The sequence below is a fragment of the Xenopus laevis genome, chromosome 1S (assembly GCF_017654675.1).
Source record: "Xenopus laevis strain J_2021 chromosome 1S, Xenopus_laevis_v10.1, whole genome shotgun sequence".
NCBI classification, from domain to species: domain Eukaryota; kingdom Metazoa; phylum Chordata; class Amphibia; order Anura; family Pipidae; genus Xenopus; species Xenopus laevis.
The window spans coordinates 59,607,191-59,621,847 of NC_054372.1; the positions used below are offsets into that span (position 1 = coordinate 59,607,191).

General features: G+C 37.6%; 1 protein-coding gene across 1 annotated transcript; it reads right to left on the reverse strand.

The window, feature by feature from the left end:
* Nucleotides 1-7,005: 7,005 nt before the first annotated feature.
* mad2l1.S (mitotic arrest deficient 2 like 1 S homeolog) lies at nucleotides 7,006-14,171 on the reverse strand. The gene is given in 5 exon segments (NM_001087272.1): nucleotides 7,006-8,463; nucleotides 9,259-9,362; nucleotides 9,753-9,870; nucleotides 10,488-10,634; nucleotides 14,031-14,171. Coding segments are annotated over 5 exon segments (612 nt in total). The 5' UTR covers nucleotides 14,101-14,171; the 3' UTR covers nucleotides 7,006-8,290.
* Nucleotides 14,172-14,657: the final 486 nt, after the last annotated feature.

The window sequence follows — 14,657 nt, forward strand, 5'->3', positions numbered from 1 at the left end:
CCCTCTTCTCTGAATTAGCTGAGCTTTGTTTTTTTATTTGCTTCCACTATTGTACTGCAATATGAGAAATGCCTTAAGCACACTTCGTTTTTGGCATCACCTTATTATTTTCTTATTTGAATAATTGATGTTTGTTTATTGTCTTACAGTATTAGGGTTATATTTTTTGTCACTATATCTACATTATGTGGCAGCTCAATGTGGCATTTTTATAAAGACTGGGAGTTATTCATGCTCTCTTAAGATACACATTCTTCCTTTGTGGTAATTGTTGTTTTCTTTTTTTTTTCTAGGAAATAATTTTACCCAGAATTCCTTCAAAGAATTGCTTCCCATAAGTTCAGTTTCATCACTATTTTTACAACATGTTATAAAACAGTGATTACCCATTTTACTTTTTTTCATTCTCCTATTTGTACCTTGCACCCTTATCAATGCTGTTATAATTGATTCTGAGTTCCCATTTTGTTAAACTAGAGTCAATAATATCAGAAATACTGAAACTATTCATACAATAATAAGTGGGGAAGCACCAAACCAATAATTTATGGATTTGGATGAGTACCAAACTGAAGTTTCATGTTTCATATTCAAATTTGAGGAAAAAAATCACAGTAGACCAAAAAAAATGTTAGGATTGATTGAGCTGAATGCGAATCCTGCAAAAAAGTTCTGGTATTCGTTTGCATCCAAAAACAATTCTTGCATTTGGGGCATACCCATTTATAGACAGTAATAGGATAAGTACAGTAAGTAGCTTTTAAAAGGTTAGTCTGCATTTTGGGCAATCTCAGCATAACTTTATAACCCCAAAATAATTATTCAGAAAATGCAATTTTACTCGATAGCATAGTGTGCTTTATAAAATAGTCCTGTAACTTTGGTGTATGTGCATTTATATGTATTGAAGCTTATAAAAACATTTCTTTAAAGCTCTGCAGATGGTCTGTAAATATATCAGAGGTTGAGTGTCACCTTAACAGATGTTATTTGTAATGCACACACAAAATGGATTATTTTTCAGAGGTACGGCAGTAGATTTGCTTACCGAGGTCATGTTTCATAGGTTACATTTTCTTATTAAATAAGAGCTAATGTTGGTGTATATAACCCCCTGAAAGAAGCTTACCTTATAAAGCAATAGAAAATGATGCAATAACACAATGAAAGCATTTATTAAAATAAGCAAATGGAACAAGTCTAAATGAAAACTTTTCAAAACAAGGAATAGAAAACACAGCCATGCCTGGAGGCATTAATGAGGTTATTTAACTGTTCTTTATAACCAGGCATGTAATGAAAGCCTACACATAATTGCAAGGATAGAATATATGCAAAAGGGAGAAATATGCTCACAGTGGCTTAACATTTCTAAATGCTAAGGTTAGGATACAATGAGCCTGTGGCCATTTAATTCAAACAAAAACAACAAAAAAAGATCCTGTACACTCCTAAATATACTGTGCAATTTAAGCATACCCATGTTTTCCCATGTACTGCAATATATTTAAGGTGGACCTGTCACCTAGACATAAAAAGCTGCATAATAAGTCATTTTCATATTAAACATAAAATCAAAATTTTTTTTAATTAAAGTATTCATAGTTGTAAACTCATTTAAAATTTTCAGCTGTCAATCAAATACTGCCTGCCCCTCCTCTATGTCTTAGGCATAGAGGCAGGGCAGACAATTACTTTCACTTTCCATTCAGCACCTACTAGATGTCTCTGCTCTCCCCATATTCCCCTCTACCCATTTAATTGTGCAACCAGGACATGGGGATGGACATCAGGTCCCCTATTCTGGTGCACAAACAAGATTCTGAGTTGATGCAAGGCTTGTCTTAATAACAGTGTCCACAAAATGGCTCCTGCCTGCTTGCTGCAATTATGAATTCCCAGACTGTAGGAAACAAGATTCAAATCATTTAAATAATGTAATTAAAGTTTATTTCACTTGACTAATGTGATAAAATAGTTATGGAATAATTTTTTTCGGGTGACGGGTCCCCTTTATGCAGGTCAACTAAATCCTTGGTCTTTTTATGGCTATGCATTTTGTTCCACAGAACAGTATTTATTTATGGTAAATGTCTTAAAGGGCTTTTGCCGTGGCTTTAAATAGATAAGGGTGATCACAGTTCGTTTCTATAGATTTTTTAGCATCCCCATAGCAACCTCATTGTCAATACAATAGCAGATACTGTATAGGAAAAGTACTTATGGTAAATGTCTTAAAGGGCTTTTGACGTTGATTTAAATAGGAGGGGTGATCACAGTTCATTTCTATAGATTTTTTAGCATCCCCATAGCAACCTCATTGACAATAGCAGATACTGTATAGGAAAAGTACTTAGATTGAAATCACAGTGTACTGGTAGCCAGTTTACATTGTGTGGAATGACCTTAATTAGAAGCAATGACTAAGAAGGCTGTAGAGCTAGTAGTATCTAGACTAGAGATTAGCTACCAGGCATGTACAGTCATCACTAAGGTTTCACTCATTAAAAAAACCCTTTACAAGCAGGTCTACGTATGCAAACCTTACTATTGCAAATGTTTCTACACAGCCAGCTAAACTATATATAATTTGTTTAAGGAAACCACTTGGGCTTCACAGTTTGATATGATGTACTGTAGTACAGTTACGGGATCTGTTATTCAGAAAGCTACTTATTACGGGAAAGGCCTTCTCCCGTAAATGCCATTTTATCTAATTTATCCAGATTTTTTAAAATGATTTCCTTTTTCTTTGTAATATATAAACAGTAACTTGTACTTGATCCAAAGTAAGATACAATATAATTAATCCTTATATGAAGCAAATCAAGCAAATTGGGTTTACTTATTGTTTAAAGTATAAAAATATGAAAATCCAAATTACGGAAAGAAATTATACGGAAAACCCCAGGTCCCAAGCATGGATAAGAGGACATGTACCATGTTACATTATGGGACACAATTATTACTTTAGTAGCAACTCACTAATGTTAGCCTGACTGTTCAGTAGCTGCAGACCAAGTTTCTCTCACAATAGACAGATCAAATCTAACTGATGATTGGTTGATAAGGGTTTGAACCCTGTTTGTGTCAGGGTTCAAAAATCCAGATGGGACCAGGATAGACATTGGAAATAGAGAGGTGTGTAACTACATATTGGCATAACAAACTTGCAAAACTACCTAATTATCCTCCTTTTCCTCATAACCAATAGCATTTTGTAGCCTCCAATTCACTTTGTGATTCTGTATGTACAATGTTGCATACACAGTACAGTTGGACATTTTGCATGAAGTGCATCAAAAGCTACAAAATGCTTTTGTATTACGAATGGCACAGGTGAAAGTAAGGAAGAAGGATCATTTTAATTTTGCAGGCGAGTGCCTGGCATGAAATTAAATTTGAAGGTTCAGAAGGATGAAAGGAAGAGGAAAGGTGCTAGAGACAAAAGTGGGTGCGATAGATAAAATGAAAAAATAGCAAAACATTGGAGAAGAGAGGCAGAAGAAATGGCAATTAAAAACATGGATCAAGGTGAATGGGATGGGGATATCAAAGAAAGCGGATGAGGGTGCAGAGCAAAAGGGCTGAGAATTAGAAAAGGAAAAATGTACAGAAAAGCTGTGAAATGGGGGAGACCAATAATTATTCAACGAACCAATATGGAGCAGGCACTCAAAAAGGCAAAACTTCCACCAGGCAGATGTTCAAAAGTAAAGGGTTTATTGTGTCAAGCAGCCTGACGCGTTTCGTGTTCCAAACAATTAATCATAGGCTGTAATTATTCAATTTCACGTCTGGACCCTGGGAACAACTCAAATTTGGCTATTCGCCACCTAAAACCTGCCCAGTTCGTGTAGAAGTTAATGGCAGAGGCCCAGTGATCCTTTTGAAGATGTGAATAGCCTTCCTGACAATCGAGTTTGTTTAGGAGAAAAAAAACTTTTCTAGTTTTGTCAAATTCGGTTCGAATTTTCAGGTCGGTAATATTAATTCCAGTTTTAGATATCCTGTTTTTTTTCTTTAATAAGATACTTTTCCAATATCGAGATTATTTGAGTTCATTCAAATTAAAAAAAAAAAAAAACCTCTAACATCCGACCTTTGATAAATCTGCCCCTAAAAGCATTAGATACAGAGCAAGGGGAAAATATTTTCCCTGTATAAATCTATAGTTTCATGCAGGATGCTGCCACTTCACACAGTGATTTGACTATGTTGGAAAACTGGGCAGCAAACTGGAAAATGAGGTTCAGTATTGATAAATGCAAGGTTATGCACTTTGGCAAAAATAATATAAATGCAAGTTATACACTAGCAGTGTTTCGGGAGTTTTCTTAAAGGAGAAGGATCTAGGGTTTTTGTAAGTTGCCTAATTCAGAGTAGTGCCGTTTTGTGGCCATTAAAGAAAATTAAGTTCTGTCTTGCATAAAAAAAGGGCATTAACTCAAGGGATGAAAACATAATTATGCTTCTTTATAGGTCCCTGGTAAGGCCTCATCTGGAGTATGCAGTGCAGTATTGGACTCCAGTCCTTAAGAGGGATATAAATGAGCTGGAGAGAGTGCAGAGACTAAGTGCAACTAAATTGGTTAGAGGGATGGAAGACTTAAATTATGAGGGTAGACTGTCAAGGTTGGGGTTGTTTTCTCTGTAAAAAAGATGCTTCTGAGGGGACATGATTACATTTTACAAGTACACTAGAAGACATTATAGACAAATAGCAGGGGACCTTTTTACCCATAATGAGGATCACCGTACCAGAATTCAACCCTTGAGACTAGAAGAAAAGAACTTTCATTTGAAGCAACAATGAGGTTGTGGAATGCACTACCGGATGTTGTTGTGATGGCCAATTCGGTTAATGTTTTGAAGAGCGGCTTGGATGATGTCTTGGAAATGAAAGGCAATGTGAGGATTCAGCGCGCATGAGCGAACACGCCAAGACGGACACCGGCGCAAACGCATGTGCAAAAACGCCCGCTAACGTGAACGGCGTGATGACGCAGGCGTCATTACGTTTGGCGCCAAAATACCCCTTTAAAAGGATGCTCAGGGAAAGGCTCTGTGCTTGTTGATAATTTAACCTGCTCCTGAACTTTTTGGAACCCTGACTTCTTGATTCTGGTTTTGACTCGGCTTTGGATATCGACTTTTGAGTAAACTCCGCCTGCATTTGACCCCAGCCTGTTAATCCGTTACGACTGAACTCTGCCTGCATCCGACCTCAGCCTGCTTTCCCGATTACGACTGAACTCCGCCTGCACCGACCCAGGCTTGCCTTCCGACTATTCTTCTGCCTACTCCCTCGGATTACTATTGTCTACAACAGCTTGTGACACTCCTGCTGGACCTCGTCTCCTCACATCTGGACTCTGGACTGGTGAGGCCTGACAGGCGATTGTGATACTAAAATCTAGTGTATGAGTCTTCTGTATATAGTTTTTGTGAGTGGATGGTGTGTGTGTGTTTTGTGTGATGTTTTTTATTCTTTTACCTCTGTGCACACTTTATTACTAGGTCCAGGGGATCCTGCCAAATGTGGAGCATTAAAACTCTATTAACCTGAAATGCAGCAGAGGAAATGAGAAGAACATGTTTAGAGAGTGCTTTTTTGGATCACAGGTTTCTTCTAGCACATCAGTCACATGAACAGCAGGCATATCTGGAGAGAAGAGAAGGTCCTTTCTCCATTTTTGAAATATGTATTTAATACAGGCAACTTTAAAAACAGCCCAAAACTCTAATTTGGCTTGGTAGTTTAAGTTGCATCAATCACCACTGAAGAAATAATAGGTAGCTGCTTTGGAAGCAGAAAGGGAGATTTTAACATTCAGTCTTTACTATTCTATTGAAGAGGACACAGAGATAGATGACATGCGGGTGAAATAGTGATCCGAAAATGTAAAAAAAAGGTTGTCAAAAAAAGAAGGGTACAAAGATACATAACTGATTGTTGATACCTCAAAGATTTCTGTGGGAAGCAGCATATAACTGGAGGTGATGTATAAATACATGGTGATTGAAGATATGGATACAGATGCACATGGCAAAGAAGAAAAAGACTAAGCAAAATGGAGGGTGGGCTACAATGCAGAGCTGAAGGCATTAGATAATTAGAGAAGAAAGGGAAAGCAGTAAACAAAAAATGTGAAATGATGGAGACCAAGAAAGGGCAGAAAGAAAAATTAATGTTTGGGACATTTAGCTACGGTTAGAACTTGGTTCATCAATGTGGGAATCGGAGCAGCAAGTGGACGGTTAAACCTTTAGCCTGTCCATTCTACATGCACCTGAGATGGCTCTAGAGCTAAACATCCAGTGTATGCAGACTACTAACAAATATAAATGTGGATAAATGTGGCAATTTTCCCCAATAACTAAAGTAAGATTTTGTTTCATTTTCACACTTTCTTCCACACTTAGAACTCCTGTGGCTTATACTTTTATTGCACCAGAACAGCATCTCTTAGAACGTAAATCAACCTTCAAAACCTTTGTAACACTCTTATACCTAAGTTGAACTGAAGAAGCTGCTCGGATGAGTAGTGAAACGTCTTCATTGATTACTCAGCAAGTCCAGTTGTTTTTAGATTGACCTATACTAGATACTCTTATACCTAAGGTTTATTACGGTTTATGTTATACAAGATATAAGTAACATTAGAACTCTATAAAGCAAAGAAATAAACCTCAACCATATCATCTCATGACAAAAAACATGCACAGTTCATTTTACATATGGAGAAGACAGTGAGAGTTGTGATTGGCAATGCTGATAAAAACTAGTGTTGAACAACAGCACCACCTAGTGAGGAATAAAAAATACATAATGAAATACAATAGGTTTTGAATTTTCTGCATTCAGGTATAAATGAAGACACTACTACCTGTTTGGTTGCAGTGGGTTGTTCCCAATTTTAAAATGGTGTCGAGACACACAAAGCTGGATAGATCTATTTAGAGAATCTCCAGCATTGTCAAAAGCAAAAATGAGGGGCACAGTTATTATTAAGTATTTTATTTTATAAAAGGAATAGAACTGACAAGTTGAAAGTGATACAACACAAAAAGAAAAAAGACATTTACAATAGTTCAATTTACATACCTAAAATCTTTACACATCCTGCTTTTAGATAATTATGCTTATATTCTAAGAATGTACACATTTTCTGAAGATAAATTGTTAGATTCTTAATGTACTTAAATTCTTTGTGCAAGGTCAATGTGCTTCAAAGGGTTGTTTCACTTTGAAAAATGACATTTATATTTAGCATCAGAAACCCGAGCAGAATAAAGGCATTAAAAGAGAAAAATATTTGATCTCTAAGCAGAGTTTATCTTAGAACCCTACTTCTAAACAAGGTAAATAAAACCTCAGCCCACATCACTAGCTGCAGCCTAATCCTAGTAACATTTTAAATATATGGTTTAATTAACATAGCACAACTGAGCCCTACAATTGTGCTGCAAGTCTTATGAACAGAATCATAGTTGGGGGCAATTATCCCTTACAGCAAAAGAAACAGGATTTAAGAACTTGAGGGTGACTATTAGGTAACAGTCATACGAAATCACATTAAAGGAATTGTTCAGTGTAAAAATAAATACTGGGTAAATAGATAGGATGTACAAAATTGAAAAAATAAAAAACGTTTACAATATGGTTAGTTAGCCAAAAATGTAATGTATAAAGGCTGGAGTGACTGGATGTGTAACATAATAGCCAGAACACTACTTCCTGCTTTATAGCTCTCTTAGTTTCCACCGATTGGTGACCAGGCAGTAACCAATCAGTGACTTGAGGGGGGGGGGCACATGGGTCATAACGGTTGCTTTTGAATCTGAGCTGCATGCTAAGGATGTCCCATGTGGCCCCCCTCAAAATCACTGACTAACTCAAGAGTTAGAGAGCTGAAAAGCAGGAAGTAGTGTCCTGGCTATTATGTTACACATCCAGTAACTCCAGTCTTTATACATTACATTTTTGGCTAACTAACTATATTGGAAACTTTTTTTTTAAATTCTGCACAGCCCATTTACCCACTTTTTATTTTTACACTGAACTGTTCCTTTAACATACTTGGGTTTAAACCCCCATCCTTTTCAATTTATTGCTTCACGGTATAAGGCAATACTAAAAACAAGGCCACTGTATCCTTGACAGTAATGTGATCCTTTTTCTTAATGTAGCAAATCAACTTCTAGGGACAGATTTCATAAAACTATTTGTATGAAACTAGATATGAGCTAACATTAAGGATTTCTATAAAAGTAAGATCGTAGGTTTTTAGAAAGTGTCTATCTTTTTGTATGCCACCATACTATTTACTTTGTGGATGGTGGTTGTGAACGAGCGCAGACGAACCTCTTCAGAGTTGGACACAAACTGAGGACCAGATTCCTCCCATTTCTCAGGCACTTCCAAATCTTTATCTGTATATATCAGCAAGTCAAAAGCACCTAAACATAAAAGGAAAATGTTTAACATTTTTCTACTTAAAATTATTTCCAGGACCTTTAACCCTTTGCCTGACACACAAGTAACTTGCATGCTGGCAGGTAGTGGAATGATCTAAGAAAGTAACAGATAATTCGTGTAATAGTTTGTGTAATGCAGTTCAGCAGCAGCCAGTGAAATGCATTCTACTTGCACAGAGGCCCCTGGGGAACAAACCCAAGGGTCTGTGTGATTGATGCTTGCACCCGATTGCCCAAGGATCAATTCCAAACTGCAGACACAAGACAAGTACGTCTTTGCTGTTTGACCTATTCTTGGATGCACCACAGTGATCCCTGAACTGCGCCCACGTCATCTTGCTGTATAAATTTTGCTGCTCAAGCTGCCCTCCAGGTCACACACACAATTTGCACCATCAACACAAATGCAAGCTATACGGTTTTATATTGCATACTTATTCACACTTTTGCACATAGTTACACACTCAAACACAGACTCATAAGCACCCACACAACTTTAGCACAAAAAAGTAATATTAAATAAAAGGTACATGTTATTCTGGTCTTAAAAAAAAAAAAAAAAAAATCCCACTTTCTGACCTTAATAAAAACAAAGGATTGTAGGTTAAAGGCCAAGTTTAGAGCTGGCCTTTTTGTGTAAAGTTTTTATTAAAAAGCAGCACACTATAGACATAGCTTAAAAAAAAAAAAAACAACGTGCTGTAAAGTAATATTCTTAATAAACCGATTTGTGTAGACAAACAAAAAACACTTTTAGAAAAGATAAAATATACTCACATGCGGTTTCCAGCAAAGGAAGAAAAGTTACAGTAGCAGTAATCTGCCTTATAACTGATCGAATTTCTTCCTGAATAACCTTTTGTGATTTTTCACGAACAATGCTGAAGTCAGAAAAAAAATGAATATTTAATGAGACTGCATAAAGGGAGTCATCATGTTTCTTCTTTCCTAGTTAAGTCTCAGTTAATCCTAACTTATTATATATAGTAGGTCTGTACTGGCTTCTTTTGTCATTGTATACCTTTTATTGATTTACAGTGCATCATAATTTAGTTACAATACTATTAACGTATTTCTTAGCCTGTGTTTTCTGTGCATTGCCTTCCCATCTATGACACTGCGGTCTGCTTCCGAAGTGATCACGTGGTAAGGCATTGTCCTGTACAGTTCCTTTTATGTTTACAATATAACAGTAATTTCATGGACAATGTTAATCTTGGCACTAAAGGGATGGGGGGGGAAAGAAATAAAAAATAAACAAAAAAACATACCCGTCTTTCACAGTTTTGTCACACTCTATATCAAATTGCCAACGTTCAAGAATTTCATTGCTGTCAATACTTGTAATCACAACCACAAGCTTCTGTACTTGGCATTTGTACAACCAATCTAAAGTGTGAATAAAACCAAACAATTTTATCATAAGATTATATACAAACAGAAATGTTTCAAATTAAGCAATACACAAGTGTTAAAGGAAAAGGAAAGCTACCAAGGCAGTTTATTGCCAATAGATTAGCCACAACAGTGCAAGCTAGAATGCCATTTTTATTCTTTAGAATGCGTTTCCATACCTTAGTAAACAGCTCTAGACAATGTCTGTTTGTTTAGGATAGCAGCTGCCATATTAGCTTGCTGTGAAATCACTTCCTGCCTGAGTCTCTCCCTGCTCACTCATAGCTCTGGGCTCAGATTACAGCAGGGAGGGGAGGAGGAGCAAACTGAGCATGCTCAAGCCCTAGCCCTGGAGGTTTAAGCTGATAACAGGAAGTCTGATACAGAAGCCCATGTATACACAATATGCACAATAGAAGGAAAGAAATGTGGTGTTTCTTTTGAGGACTCAGAGCAGCAATACTTTGAGGGTTACTAATGTATTCATATAGACCTTTCTGATAAAGCTTACTTAGTTTTAACATTTCCTTCTCCTTTAAGGGGAATCATATTTTCAAAGTAAGCCCAAATAGAAAAAAGAGTATCACATACTGTTTAAAACAAATAAGTACCTTTAAGCTGATCTGTAACTTTGTTTAAATACTCTTTTAGTGCTGGGTCTGTAGAGACTAGCAGTGTGAGCCCATACTTCTGGATACGTGTGAATGTTTCTGATGGATAAATCCCACGCTGATATAAAATACTATTGATGCCACAAACTGTGAAGAAAAGAAAACCTTCAACATTGATACAACGCAATGGATACAACTACCTTGTACTTATACACATGGGATTTCGTGGAGTAGGCTGGTAAACTGCAACAAGATACTATTCATAATAGCAAAGGAAGAAAGTGTAAAGCCAATGCTTTACTACTTTTTTTTCCAATGTAGGTTAAGTCAGTCTTGTGATCTATACGTGTTTGTATCTAGATTTTATTAAAACGATTACCATTTTGGTTTTCACTTTCATGCTACCTGACTTTGCCAATTTTCCATTGGTGGTTTCCTCCTCATGCCTACAGTACTAAAACTATCCTTCAGGCACTACTAAAGGCATCTCTGGAGGGTCTTACAAAGTTCACAGAAAAGCCACACAAATCAACACCCCACTGTAACACAAAGGGCTATGGTTTGCACTCACAATGTTATTTTCTCAAGTTGTAAGGCATCTCTATGTTAGGTGTGATTTAGTAATTTTGGTGTCCTCATTGGAAGATCAGTGATGGCCTATGGATTCCCGTACCACACTTACTGCAATATAGATAGGTAATAACGGCACTTAATAATGATGTTACATAGCATTGCCAAAGATGGTTTAAGGTATTTAGGCAATTTTAAAAGGGCTTTGGACAGGGCAAGGTTTGCAAATTATATTTACTTGTTGTTTAAAGCTTGGACTTTATCTCTAACACCTGAAACAAAAACCACAATGTGAATTACCTGTGCTAGACAACTCAAACTTTCCTTGTATACATTAGCGGTAGGCTAATCCATTATAATGTATTTCTTTCAGCCATATCTAAACCTCCTGAACTCAAAAATGGTAGGTAAGCAATTAAATTATACCTGTCACAGATGCGGGGTGGTTACCACTAATTTTTTTTCTATGATATGGTTCTCCCCTCCCCACTCGGAATGTATGATGCCAAATTATATAAACCAATCCCAATTAAGGTATAGTCAGCTGGGCCAGACACAAAGCCTTAAAAGCCCTGTCGACTAAAAGCTAACCAGTTCAGATAATGTTAACGATAGTCACTGGCTAAAACATAGCTTTTAATAAATATATTAAAACCATAATACACACCACCAAAAAACTAAGTCAAAACAACAAAACTCCCTTGTAACAGTAAGGAAGTCCGGGAAAAGTGTCCCTAAAACCATATTAAAAACCAGGCTACAGGTAGAACGGTGTATAGCACTATTGCAACTGTCTTAGTTGACAGCGTGCTACTTGCAAGCAGTTAAAGTGATGGATGCCAGTCGCAATCCCAGAACCCTCCCTTCCAAAGGTTCCCCAGGCCAATTTTTCCTACCTAGCTACGTGGGGAGCAAGTGGGAGCTAATCGCCCACCGTCCACCTATGCAAAATTATATAAACCTTACAAATGAATTGTAATTAACGCCCTTTCTCAAACTCCATGCCTGCAGGGAGCTTCAAAATACACAATTATCCTTCTTAAGCAAGTCAGACCGAACGAGATCCTCCAGGACTATAAATACTGTCAAATCAAACATTTCTACGCCTGCTTGGGGGGCAACAAAACTCCGTTCGAAAATCTATGCATTAAAATGAACCCTCCAAAACACGATATCGCTTATATATGACATGTTAGGATTAATAGCGGAAAAGAAGCAACTGCCATTCATAAAGGCCTGGGAAAGAGATTTCAGTCTGGAAATCTCTTAAGATATATACAGAAGGGACATAGCCATTCTAATGTTCAGCTCTAGATGTAAAATCCAAGAGCTAAACTATAAAATCTTGTGCAGGTGGTACTATACATTGCTTAAGTTGAACAACATCTACACACTGTTAGTAACATATGTTGGAGATGTAAAGCTAATGTAGGTTCTCTTCTCCATATATTCTGGGAATGCCCCATCTCTAGCGGAGTATTGGGGATTGATCATACGGCTTTATTCTGGTATTTTAGGGAGGAAATTATCTAATTCCCCTGATCGAATCCTATTATTTTGGGAAGTGGAGATCTAAGAGGGAACCCCAGACACTTCCTTAGAGCGGCACCTACTTAATGCCGCTAAAGGTACTCATCCCGAGACTTTGGAAATCCACTAACCCACCATCTTTTAAAGGAATGGGCTATGAAAGTTAACAAAATAGCTAAATTTGAGGAGCTATCCACCTTCTGCAGCAAGCAGCACTCAAAATACAGAGACATATGGCTGAGATGGCTACAGATAACTATAAACAGCTAATGGCATCCTGAGAGGAAGGTTTTATGCCATACTCTAGGCCTGATAAGATACCCCAAGAGTTAGGTCCCCGCGAGGAACCGTGACACCTCGGGCACTAAGGTACAAGGTAAAAATGTTAAATTTGTGGTGAACTGTTATGTATGTCCCGCTGCATTTTACTGGTGACATTGCCTGCTGGAGAATGTTACTGTATTAACATGATGCACTGTATTAAAGGAACAGGTTAGTGTGAAAATAAAAACTGTGTAAATAGATAGGCTGTGCAAAAAAAAAAAAGTTTTGAATATAGTTAGTTAGCCAAAAATGTAATATAAAAAGGCTGGAGTGACTGGATGTGTAACATAATAGTCAGAACACTACTTCCTACTTTTCAGGAGTCAGTGACTTTAAGGGGAGCCACATGGTAAATATCTGTTCAGTGAGTTTGCAATTGATCCTCAGCATTCAGCTCAGATTCAAACGCAACATATATGACCCATGTGCCCCCCTCGAGTCTCTGATTGGTTACGGCCTGGTAACCAATCAGTGGAAACCAAGAAAGCTGCAAAGCAGGAAGCAGTGTTCTGGCTATTATGTTACACACCCAATCACTCCAGCCTTTATACATTACATTTTTGCCTAACTATATAAGAAACATTTTTTATTTTGCACAGCCTGTTTACCCAGTTTTTATTTTGACACTGAACAATTCCTTTAACATGTAAAAGTGCTGTAAGTCCAGGAAACTTTGTACTTTGGCTGTAGAATTTCCCCCTCCCCCTTTTTCATTTCTGTATCCCCCTTTACTTTCTTTACTTCAGAAACCAATAAAAATACATTGCAAATAAATAAATAAATAAATACACAATGACTAGGTTAGCCATACGGCAAATGAATTAGTATTGATGTACTGGAGGAGACCCTGTCTTACTACTGGGCCATTCTAAATCCAGCTAGTAAACAAAGGCCCTCCATTTAATAAACTTCACTCACGCAACTGGCTGCAGCAAGAAGAAATCTGATGAAGTTTATGTTGGCAGGCAGGGGTTTAATTGTGCAACACCCACCTAACTATAAGCCTAAAAAATGCCAGGGCCTATGTTGTATCCCTATTCATAAACACATTCCAGCCATGCTCAGTTATTTGCTATTGCCATTCCAGTCAAGCGTTCATTTCCTGCCTCCCCCACTTACAGAAAAACTCTGATACGATTTCCGCGCTGCCCTTCAGGGTAATCCCTTCACGTGTTAGCTGCCCCGCCATCGAACTCACTTTCCTAAACGGAATAGGTTCCAAACCCGTTCAGACTCTGCGAGTAACAACGCGCCTTCTACTTCAAACCAGGCGCGGATTCGCACTCTGATTGGCGGACTGTCACGTCATGTGGAGCATTTGGTCCAATTGACAGCCAGCCGGAAAGACGCGAGAGAAGCAGGCCTACCCGACGTCATATGCTCGCCATCATTACTGAGGGCAAAACCACCAGAGTTTGTGGCGGTGCTGTAACTCATAGCAGCCAATTAAAAGAAAGCTTTCATAATTCTACTGCTACTGGAATAATATTAAAATGTACCGTGTTAGTAGGGTGGCCACTTGTTCAGTTTTGACATACCTCCCAACATTTTGGAAGTAAAAAGAGGGACCAAATATTTTTTGCACGTAATGAAGTGACATTTTGACCACGCCCCTTTCTGTGGCCACACCCCCTAATTACCATGTTCATTTTACAAAATTTGGCAGGTTATGAAAGTTTTGTGTCTCAAAATTGTTACAAAGTATTTTATTTGCACCTGTTCGCTGTTCTGTGCTCTCTGCTAAAA